This window comes from Chiloscyllium punctatum, chromosome 34 (assembly GCF_047496795.1).
Source record: "Chiloscyllium punctatum isolate Juve2018m chromosome 34, sChiPun1.3, whole genome shotgun sequence".
Lineage (NCBI taxonomy): Eukaryota > Metazoa > Chordata > Chondrichthyes > Orectolobiformes > Hemiscylliidae > Chiloscyllium > Chiloscyllium punctatum.
Window position 1 is genome coordinate 50,468,664 of NC_092772.1, and position 12,435 is coordinate 50,481,098.

The 12,435-nt window shown below is 43.6% G+C and overlaps 1 protein-coding gene across 1 annotated transcript in view; it reads left to right on the forward strand.

Annotated features, from left to right (window-relative positions):
- The first annotated feature begins 4,129 nt into the window (after nucleotides 1-4,129).
- The window catches only part of LOC140458945 (uromodulin-like), a 32,945-nt gene continuing 24,639 nt past the window's right edge, over nucleotides 4,130-12,435 (forward strand). The window contains exons 1-2 of the mRNA XM_072553679.1: nucleotides 4,130-4,286; nucleotides 11,433-11,459. Coding sequence (XP_072409780.1) covers nucleotides 4,130-4,286; nucleotides 11,433-11,459 — 184 coding nt within the window. The remainder of the gene's footprint in view (nucleotides 4,287-11,432; nucleotides 11,460-12,435) is intronic.

Here is a 12,435-nt window from a genome sequence, read left to right on the forward strand (position 1 = left end):
GAATAGCCACAACAATGATTTTAATAATATTGAATTGGAATGGATAGTTAATGCCAGCGCTCTTTACTCTGTCACGGTTATCCCAAATACTCTTTGTAACACTTTAATTCCTTTGACTTGTCCAAGAGCTATATACTAAATTCCCATGGAGAGCCTGGTCCCATTTGTATCATTCCTTCTGGAAGTTCAGGTTTTTCACTGAAGGAACCTTGAACTGTGTTGCACGTAATCATTAACCTTAGATTTCTCCAAATATTTTAATTGCAACAAGGAGAATGGAACTTGCCATGAATCAGATGGAGCAATGAAATAGCTTCCTAAGATAGAAGAACACATTACCAGTGAATGCATGACCAGATCTGTCATGTTGTTGCAATAAAACAAGGAGCAGAGATTTATGGCAGGGAGAGACACTGAGGACACAAGGTCCCCTTGAGCTCAACTCTCAAGTATCCACCTGCCAGATTATACCCTGCTTTCAACCACAATAAGGCCTGGACTCCTAGGCTCACTGTTAACCGGGTCACAACACTGGATCCTAGAGTAAAAAAATGGGACAGCCATATCACAGTGGGGCACTTGGGGAGGTTGACTGGGTGTGAGAGGGTGGTGAGGGGGTAAGGGAGATTTGTGATGGAGGCTGGAGAGAGTTTTGTGAGAGGGGTGAAGAGGATGTTATGAGGGGTTTGAGGTAGCTCGAGAGGGAGTTGTGGAGAGGGTGGAGATGGAGCACAGTGAGAAAGCTATGGAGGAAGTGGAGAGTGGATGATGAAGGAGTTAGAGAGGGATAAGGGGTTTTTTACAGGGGTGCAGAGGAAGTTGTGGAAGGGATGGTGAGGGTTTTACTTTAGTAGGAATTTGGATTTGGACCTCGACCAGTGATGTTGTCCACGTGGACTCTGAGCATCTCAAAATGAGATAGCCTTGTTTCATTGCAGTCCCTGAAATCCAGGACATGAATTTATTCATCATGTTCACAGTATCAGACTCTATGGCAATATATTATCCCCATGTCAGTTCAGAATAATCCACGCCATCAACAATACACTCACTTGTCTGTCTTTCCATCCTATTTCCTAATGACCGTATTATTTTACAATAATCACACTTGGAACTGCTCCGAATCTCTATAGCCTGTTAAACTCAGCATATTATATTTCAATTGCCAAGGTTTTGGATAAACCAAAACATTTAGTTCAGTACAGGATGCTGTAATCTCACATTTCTGATCAACTCATACATTTGAACTATCAATGCTGCTGCTGAAGGCAATTTTGAATATTTGGGTGTTATTCCAAATCATTTCTGATCTGAAAGGATTAACCTCATGGCCAATACCAGCCCAGCAGTCAGTTAGCAGAACATGAGGCCATTGAGCAGGAGGATTTGAAATTAGCCAGCGGGTCTTTCTCTGTTAGGTAGTTAACAGGAGATTGTGTTTCACCCCCTCCCTCCCTCTCTGATATGGTCTCTGTCTCTGTCTCGGTGTGTGATCCTTGTTTGTTCCTCTCATTTCCTGCTTTGAAATGGGAGAAGTAGGTCTCTTGCAAAAATTGACACAATAACTAGGTGTGGAAGTGGACAATGGGCGATTGACATTGCCTGGCGTGTTAACCTACAGCCGCTATATAGTCTTCTGCATCAGTGTTGGTATGGGAATAGGAACAGCATCTCAAATACTCCAGAGAGAGACAGAGCGAGAGAGAATTGGAAAGTATCAGCGATTAGCTGAGGTAAGGTTGCTAGCTCAGTTTGTAACCATTTTACCCTGTATACTGCAAGCATTCATCTTCATAGCCCTGTTTAAATATGTTTGAGTATGTGTCTGGGGCTATGTCATTAGAGAAGGGAGTAAGTGAAGACGAGAGTAAGTCTTACCAGATTCAGTAAAATCTTTACTACATCAACTGCACAGGCACAGTCTGGAATGTTCTGCCTGGAAATGTGGTGGAGGAGGGTATGGTTGAGACATTTGAGAGGGCATGGGATAAGTGTGTGGGTGGAAATGTATGCAAGGTGATAGGTAAAGGCAGAAGTAAAGATGTTTCAGAGAGCTGGTGGAGACAACGTGGCTGAGTGGGGCAGAATGAGCCATAAGAATCCAGGCATTCCACTTTCCCACCTTATGTCCGAGATCCCAATCTATCCCACTCAGTTTTGAGGGTTCTCAGCTCTTATGAATATCAGCTGCTCAGGACCAATCCTGCTCCCTGCCCTGAGGAGCTTTCTCACACTCACTCACTCTCTCTCTCTCTTTCTCTCTCTTGGACAGTGTGATTCCCTAAAGCAGGATTCAGACTGAGGCATTCCAGGATTGGTATAAACTTCCAACTCCAGTCGGAGTCTCTGACCTGACCAAGTCCTTCTCCCCTCCTAGCCTCCCTCAGTACCTCATTTACTGTCACTTTTGACAATGGATTTGAAGCCTCTCAATTGCCAGGTTTGGAGGGTTTGAGCTGCAGCGAGAGGCTAAATAGGCTGAGGTTGTTTTCCCTGGAGCATCAGAGGCTGATGGTTTATAAACTCATGAGCAGCATGGGTATGGTAAATAGATCAAGGTGGCAAAACTGAGGACTGCAAATGCTGTGAATCAGAGTCCAAATTAGAGAGTGTACAAAGTTAAAAATCACACAACACTAGGTTATAGTCCAACAGGTTTAATTGGAAGCACTCTAGCTTTCAGAGCGACGCTCCTTCATCAGGTGATAGTGGAGGGCTCGATCATAACAGAATTTATCGCAAAAATTTACAGTGTGATGTCACTGAAATTATACATTGAAAAATTGATTATGTCTTTCTTCTGTTTGAATACCATGATAGTTTCACTTCTTTCATGTGTAAATCACAAAACCTTTTTTTAAAAGTTGCCTTCTCAGGTTAGCTGTTAACAATGGTGATAGCTAGACAATATGTTGAAGGTGTTAGCCCCCTGTATTCTGAGTATGCCATACCAGCACGCATGCACACACACACATTCCTATACACAGATGCGCACACAGACACCCATACACACCCTTACAGACACACACACTCCCACACTCACACATGCACCCCCTCACAGACTTAAGACATTCTACACTCGCTACACACACACACACATACACTTTCTCACACTCACAACCCCCTACCCAGACAGACAGACACACACACACACAGACAGACAAAGACCCACATACACACATATATTTTGTGGGTGAATTTGTACTTGCAGGGTTACATTGTACTTTGCTCAAAAACTCCTTGCATTCAAGTAGAACTCTGAGCTCAAAAACTGCATGAATTTACATAAAACTCCGTTATCTCACTTTTTAGATTAGAATGAATCTAAACATCATGGCATAGGCAGAAAACACAGGGGGCGAACACCTTCAACATATTGTCTAGCTATCACCCATTGTTAACAGCTAACCCGAGAATGCAACATTTTATATATAAAAAAGGTTTTGTGATTTACACATGAAAGAAGTGAAACTATCACTGTATTCGAACAGATGAAAGGCTTAACAGACAATCAATTTTTCAATGTATAATTTCAGTTACATCACACTGTAAATTTTTGCTATAAATTCTGTGTTATGATCGAGCCCTCCACTACCACCTGATGAAGGAGCGTCGCTCCAAAAGCTAGTGTGCTTCCAATTAAACCTGTTGGACTATAACCTGGTGTTGTGTGGTTTTTAACTTTGTGTACCCCAGTCCAACACCGGCATCTCCAAATCTAGATGAGAGTGGTGCTGGAAAAATGGTGCAGGACATGATGAAGGGCATTTGCCCAAAAACTTGATTTTCCTGCTCCTCGGATGCTGCCTGACCTGCTGTGCTTTTCAAGCACCACTTTAATCTAAATAGACAAGGTCTTTTCCCAAGGGTAGGGGAGTCCAAAACTCGATGGTGTAGGACCGATTTATAAGGAACCTAAGAGGCAACTTTTTCACACAGAGGGTGGTCTGTGTTTGGAATAAGCTTCCAAAGGAAGTGACAATTAATCACGTTCCCCCAGCCCAAGATCAAAAGTTGATCCTTCCCATGATACAGGCTGGAGCAGATATCTATAAGACACTGGGCTAGCCCTCAGCTGGAGTATTGTGTACTGCTCTGTGTGCCACACTACAGGAAGGAAGTGAACATAATGGATAGAGTGCAGGAGAGATTTATGACAAAGGTTCCTGGAGACTCTTCAGCTGAAGAAAGAAAGTCTGGACTAGCTTCCCTGGAGAGAAGAGGCTTGGCAGGAGGATTTGATGGAGGTTTCCCAAATCATGAGCAGGCTGGATCCTATCAAAAGGGTAAAGCTGTTCTCGTTCACAATTGGATTGAGAATGAGAGGGCACAGGTTTAAAGTGTATTGCAAAAGAAGCAAGTGCGATATGAGGAAACACCTTTTCCATGCACCAAGTAGCTTAATTCTGGAATTCACTGTCTGAGGGCAAGTTCAATCAAGGCAGTGAGACAGACATTGGATAATTATTTAAATAAAAGCAATTTGTAACGTCGGATATTGGCATTGAGTTAAAGTGCTCGGAGAGCTAGTACAGTCCTGATGGGTTGAATGGCGTTCCTCTGTACCATAACAGTTCTGTAATCCTGTGACTCTGGATTAATCATTTCCATGACACTGCCTCTGAGATAAGTGAGGACAGCCAGAATAAACAGTCTTTTGGGTTTATTGTTGCAGAGATGTGAATTTGGTGGTAGCCCAATTTGAATGACCTGCTCCAGTAGGGGCTGGTCTTGCTGCTGAATATTTTCAATTGGCACTGGCTTGATTCATTGCCAGTACTCTCTTTTACAATTTGGATTTTTGCCTCTGTCCGTGCCAAGCTTGATAAAGGATAGGTACTGCTGATATATGACCCAGTGCAATCAACGTGTCAGGAATAGCAAGATCCCACTGCAGGGCCTGGTTTGTGCTGCTGTTGGTTACTGGGTGGCAGCACTGGTACTCTCAAGCTTTCCCATGAGAGCTGACCTGGTTCTGGAAACTTGTTCAATCACCCCCGTGAGAGGGTAATTTTCTTCTCATATATGTTTGTGGGATATGGGCTTCTTTGGCTGGTCCCAGCATTTACTGCCAATCTCTAAATACCCCAACAGCAATGGGCAGCTCATCATATCGCTCTGGGTCTGGAGTCACGTGCAGGCCAGGCCAATGGTGGATGCCATATTTCCTGGGTTTTTATGACAATCAACAACAGTTTCATGGTTTTATTCAAATAGCTTTTCATCAGATTCAAAGTTCATGATGCGTCCTCGCACGGTTTGAATCCATCACTGAAAATGTTAAACTGGGTCCCAGTGATATTACCGCTATGCACTGCCTTCCCCCAGTACTTCCAGGATTAGGGCGGACCTGCCACAAGACGCTGGACTGACTATGGCACTGAATATATTAGAGAGAGAGAAAGAGGGGAGAGAGGAAGAGAAGGGAGAGAGAGAAAGAGGGGAGAGAGAGAAAGGGGGAGAGAGAGAAAGAGAGATTTCTAGAACCTAATTATGGATTCAATGGGCTGAATGGCCTCATCCTGTTCCTAGATTCGTTAAAACTGAAGTTCTGGTCCGTCTTATGGGTCTGTGACCTTAGCTTGGATCAAGAATATTCCCGTCTCATCTGCACAGCCAGCACCTTGCTCATCAATGTGAGACTGACTCAGGGCTAAATCTCAAACTGAGGGACTGACTGCAGTGACAGCAAATAGCAAACTGTGAACGCTGACATCCTGCCCAGTGTATCCAGTGAACAATGCACTGGCTCAGCAACAGGAACACAGTCCAATTCCATTTCAAAAATGTTACTTCTTTCCTCTTTCCAGGACCTTGACTCCCAGATGGGTTTGTTCAGGATAATAAACATGTTGACATACCTGGGTGAGTGGTGATGGAATGAGTCTTATTCAGAAATAGCTGTGATTGTTAATTTGTTTTACAACCCTCTCAGGAAAGTGTGTTCATTCCCCATTCCTAATACTCCTGGGATTTAATTTAAAGATTTAATTAAAAGTTCCACATTTCCCTCCCTGATGGAATCAGGCTAACAGGAAATACCAACTGGGTTCCAATAGTTAACAAGAGCTATTGCTGGCTGCAGGTAAACAGATAAACAACTATCGACATCCATACCAGCTGAAACCCTAATCCCTTTTTAAAACCCCTCACACACACACAAACAGAAAGACTCAGACAAACAAAAACAACATTGGCATTATGGCTGGAGGGAAAGAAAATACTGGGGATCCACAGCCCAGTAGCACCAGTCTGCAGGGTTTACTGATATAATCCTTTTCACCTGCCAGAACTTTCTGTTCTTCAATCACCTTTCTCCAGGTTCCTTCCCTTCTTCATATGAGGCACAGGGTAGCTGGTACACTAATTATAGAGTCTCTTATGGTTATAGGCAACAGCTTCAAGCAACTGATGGGAGAAAATAACAAGCTTTCTTCAGACTTGACAACTTTTATTCAAACAGGCAAAGACACTCAGAACTTACTTTTCCCAAAGTCCACAGGCTTCCCCCCAGCCTCTACTGTAAAACCTTGAACTTTTCTGCCCAGCAGAGAGCTATTGTTAAGCTGATGACATCCAACATCTATAAGGGGTCAGACTTGCATAAACCAATCAGCACTCTGTTGCCAGCATACACACGCAAAATCTTATCTCTCTCCCTACCCTGCACTGCTTGAACAAACCACCAGTGGAAACACAATTCATATTGAGACCCAGTAAGTTGTTTTGAAAGGACAGTGCTTCTTTCCTCAGCCATTGGTTGAGAACAGCCCTTTTCCCATTTAGTCCACAATAAAAAATAGAAAAATAAAAAGATGTTTTCAATTTTTTTTGTTTTCTTAGTGTGGTACTGGATGTGGGCGTTGTATGGGTAGAGAGATCTGAGAGTACAGGTCCATTGTACCCTGAAGGTTGCCGCACAGGTGGATAGAGTGGTCAAGAAGGCATATAGTATGCTTGCCTTCATTGGATGGGATATTGAGTATAAGAGCTGGCTAGTCAAGTTAAAATTGTACAAGACATTGGTTCGGCCGCATTTGGAATACTGTGTACAGTTCTGGGTGCCAGATTACCAAAAGGATGTGGACGCTTTGGAGAGGGTGCAGAGGAGGTTTACGAGGATGTTGCCTGGTATGGAAGGTGCGAGCTATGAAGAGAGGGTGAGTAGGTTAGGTTTATTTTCATTAGAGAAAAGGAGATTGAGGGGGAACTGATTGAGATTTACAAAATCATGAAGGGTATAGACAGGGTGGATAGAGACAAGCTTTTTCCCAGGGTGAAGGATTTAATAATGAGAGGTCACGCTTTCAAGGTGAGAGGTGGAAAGTTTAAGGGGGATACATGTGGCAAGTACTTCACACAGAGGGTGGGGGGTGTTTGGAACGCATTGCCAGCAGAGGTGGTAGAGGCAGGCACGGTAGATTCATTGAAGATGTGTCTGGACAGATGCATGAGTAGGTGGGGAGCAGAGGGATACAGATGGTTAGGAATTGGGTGACAGGTTTAGACAGTAGATTTGGATCGGCTCAAGCTTGAAGGGCTGAAGGGCCTGTTCCTGGGCTGTACATTTTCTTTGTACAATCTATTAACCCAGAGGGTTGTTGATGCTGACTCATTGAGTATATTCCAGACTGAGACAGACAGTTTTCTAATCAGTAAGGGAATCAAGGGGAAAGGCAGGAAAGTGGGCTTGAGGATTATCAGAACAGCCATCTCACTCAATGGGGGAAAGACCTGATGGGCTGAATGGTCATCTTATGGTATGGTGTCACTGTCTGGATAATCTAGCCTGAATAATTCTGCCATACTTTTGCTTTGTAAACATGTGTAACAACCAATCTGCCCCTCCACTCCCAGATTTCCTCCTCCTTCCAATATGTATTTAATTTATTGCCTTCTCTACAGTCACAGTTACTCAATTTACACTGGTCCCAGCACAGTTCAAGTGACCATGCCACCAGAATAGTTCCCTTCTTTTTCAGCACTGGTGCCAGTGTCACAGGAAGTGAAAGCAAACATATAGGGAGGCTGAGGGGTGACCTTTATAAAGTCATGAGGGGCATGGATAGGGTAAATAGACAAAGTATTGCGGGAGAGTCCAAAACTAGAGGGCATAGGTTTAAGGTGAGAGGGGAAAGGTTTAAAGGGGAAAGGTTTAAAGGGGACCTAAGGTGCAACGTTTTCACACAGAAGGTGGTACGTGTATGGAATAAGCTGCCAGAGGAAGTGGTGGAGGCTGGTACAATGATAACATTTAAAAGACATCTGGATGGGAATATGAATAGGAAGGATTAAGAGGGATATGGGCCAGCAAGTGGGACTATATTAATTTAGGATATCTGGTCAGCACAGATGAGTTGGACTAAAGGGTCTATTTCCCTGCTGTACATCTCCATGACTATCTTCACCTAACTTTCTTACATGAGACATGTATTTAATTCCTTGGTTTTATTTCCTATATACCAATTTGCTCATGGTTCAGATAGTAATCCAGAGATCATTACCTTGGACATGCTGCTTCTGAATTTCACTCTTAACTGTTCAAAGTCTTGCAGCAAAAGCTCTTCTCTTGACCTTGCAATGTCACTTGTACCATCATTAATGGTGACTCTTGGATCCTTCTGTTCCACCTCTACATTCTTTGCCAGTCTTCAGGACACAAGAAGTTATATTTAACCCTGGCATCAGACAGGCCGCACAGCCTTTGGGATTCCCACTCACAGTGAATGGTATCCATTCCCCTAGTTATACCATTCCCTACCACCACTACATTCCTGTATCCTTCCCCCATTTGAATGACTCCTTCTGGCAAGAGTCCTGTGGTCAGTTTGCTCATCATCCATTCAGTTCCCATTATAATCTGCACAGCCTAGAAGAAACTTGAACCTGTTGGACAGCTGTACATGATATTGATCAGGCCACTTTTAGAATACAGCGTACAATTCTGGATGCCTTGTATAGGGAAGATTTTGTTGAACTTGAGAGAGTGCAGAAAAGGACTTTGCCAGGACTGGACGGTTTCGGCTATAGGAAGAGGCTGGATAGACTGGGGCTGTTTTCCCTGGAGATTTGGAGATGCCTGGACCTTATAAGAGGTTTATAAAATCATGAGGGGCATGGATAGGGTGAACGTACAAGATCTTTTTCCTTTTACACACAAGAGGGGGGTACATGTATGAAATGAGCTACCAGAGGAGTGGTGGAGCCTGGTTACAATTACAACATTTAAAAGGCATCTGGATTTATATATGAATAGAAAAGGTTTAGAGGGATATGGGCCAGGTTCAAGCAAATGGTCAGGTTGAGATATTTTGTTGGCATCAATGAGTTGGAATGAAAGGTCTGTTTCATTAGATTTAGATTACATTACAGTGTGGAAACAGGCCCTTCGGCCCAACAAGTCCACACCGACCCACCGAAGCGCAACCCACCCATACCCCTACATTTACCCCTTACCTAACACTACGGGCAATTTAGCATGGCCAATTCACCTGACCTGCACATCTTTTGACTGTGGGAGGAAACTGGAACATCCGGAGGAAACCCACGCAGACACAGGGAGAACATGCAAACTCCACACAGTTAGTCGCCTGAGGCGGGAATTGAACCCGGGTCTCTGGTGCTATGAGAGGTGGAAAGTTTAAGGGGGATACATGTGGCAAGTACTTCACACAGAGGATGGTGGGCAACTGGAACGCGTTGCCAGCAGAGGTGGTAGAGGCAGGCACGTAGATTCATTGAAGATGTGTCTGGACAGATGCAGGAGTAGGTGGGGAGCAGAGGGATACAGATGGTTAGGAATTGGGCAACAGGTTTAGACAGTAGATTTGGATCGGCTCAAGCTTGAAGGGCTGAAGGGCCTGTTCCTGGGCTGTACATTTTCTTTGTACAATCTATTGTACAAACCACTGTGCCACCATGCCATCCTTGCCGCATACCTCTGTAATTGGGGGGGAGGAGTCTCCTCAAATGGAATCCTGGGATCCTCATACCTGCCTCTCCTACAGTCACATCCTCCTGACCCAATCACAGATTAATTTTGAATTAGTTAATCTGAGGGGTGTAACCACCTCCATTGAGCAAAGTGTGTCGATAACCTGGTCATTCCCTGGCATTGTCCAGTATCTGCAGCTCAGACTCCATTTCCACAATTTAGGTCTGAAGTTCTTCGAATTGCAAATATTAATGTGTACACTCTGTAGAAAAATAAACTAGAGACCTGATCACAAACTTTACTTTAAGGACTAGAGATAGACACCAATCAGCTGCCTTCCCTTCATTATGTCCCTCAGCCACTGATCCCACTGCTGATAGGATTCTCCATTTGGGCCTTATATCCTCTGCTGCTCACCACTTACTCAAAATGTACAAGTCAAAAGTTCATTTGAACAACAGATGCAGGCATGATGGGCTGAGTGGCCTGTGCACCATAACAATCCTTTCATTTGATTGGAAGGCAGCCTGAGCATGTTTAGTTTGAAGCTACTGACTCTCTGACAAAGAGCAAAACCTATATCAGGAGAAAGTATACCACTCAGAGAAACAGAAAACAGAACTTTAATCATTAGCAGATATTTACCAATTAAACAGCTTCTTCTACTGGATCAGAACCATTCTTGAAGGCTGTAAAAGTTTATGGAAAACCAACCTAAAATCTCTTTCCCTTCCTACCTTGAACTCCCTGAGGTGCTCAACTCTATTGTAAATTGCACTCAGGTACTAAGACACACTAAGTTGACTGTTTCCATGTGTCCCTAATACAAAAGGCTTACCTGAGTCACCTTATGACAATTTGATTTCAGCTGTTCCTTCACTGCTGAAAATCACAGTCCTGTATGTGAGTCTTGCAGTACATGGTGCCTACTTTATAACATTCTATTTTGATCAAAAACCGCACAATCTGCAGGCAGTCAATCCTTGTGACATTTTGTGAGTTCCTATTTTGGAAATAGAACCAGTCTGACTCAAGATTGGAATGCAGACAGACTCTAACCGTACACCTTTAATGCAGTGTCACCTTTATTTATAAAATATCAAGTTACCTAGGAATTTAACTTGAAAGGAGTTCTGGGATTTACATTTTAATGAATCAAAACCTGTAACCCATTCTAAAAGATGAAGGACAACAGTAATATATCGCATCAGTTGCATGACACAGTGATGCTGTTTTGTATCCTATGATCCTCTCCAACCAGCTCCCTGATGAAGGCGCGGTGCTCCAAAAGTTAGTACTTCCAAATAAACCTGTTGGACTATAACCCGGTGTTGTGAGATTTAACTTACTCTACAACAGTCCACATGCTTTCATCTCTCACACATCACTGAGGAAGAATCACCTTTCCTGTATGTTAGGGGTTTGATGTCTCAATTCACGTTACTGCCTGGGAACATGTTTGTGCAAAAATGAACTTAGTGTTTCTGATTTGTTGCAGGGTTTGCTGTGGCCCAGGACACCCAAGGTAAAAATGTGACAGGTGGGGGTGGAGTGCTGAGAGCTTCGTGCTCACCAGCATGAGTTTTCAGTGATTGATGGTGGAGGTGATGTTTGAGGCGGTGGGGCGGTGGGGTGGGGGTGTAACCTTAACAGATTAGGGAGCAGGATTTATCCTTTTCAAATGGTTAGTTCAGGACTTCAACAAATAATTTAGTTTAATGATTTTCCAGTGATGGGATTGAAAGATCATGGAAAGTGGGGGAGTCAGGCAATGAGCAGGAAATAGACTCAAAATCACTCCCAGATCAACCATGCTCTTTGCTGAGTGGCCTTCTCCTGATCCTATGTATCAAAATCATCCAATGGTATGAGGACAGTGTTTGTGTTTTAAAACAGAGGTGTTCATAATCTAACCTAATTGCTGTAAAGGTGATTATCTGTTCTCTTACAGACTGGCTAAAAGTGTTCATTCTGACATTGTTTAAATTCTCTTCCAGCCACCATCTTGCCGACAACTTCAGGTAAAATTACCCTCCCCTTTATTTGTAATTTGTCAGATAATTAATCAATTCATTAATTTAAATACTTCAATCCCCTCAGTCAATCTCACCCACCACCCTCTCACCTCTCTTTCTCCTTCTTTGTGAAATACAGCTACAGATGAATCACCGGGAGGCAACCAGAAAACACAGGGTTAGATCATTTTACTCTATTAATTTAAAAGTATAACTCTCTCTCTACACTGTCCCCCTATCAAACACTCCCAGGACAGGGAGAGCACAGGGTTAGATACAGAGTTAAGCTCCCTCTACACTGTCCCCCCCATCAAACACTCCCAGGGACTGGGACAGCACAGGGTTAGATACAGAGTAAAGCTCCCTCTACGCTGTCCCCAATCAAACACTCCCAGGGACAGGGACAGCACGTGGTTAGATACAGAGTGAAGCTCCCTCTACACTGTCCCCCCCATCAAACACTGACAGTGACAGTGACAGTGACAG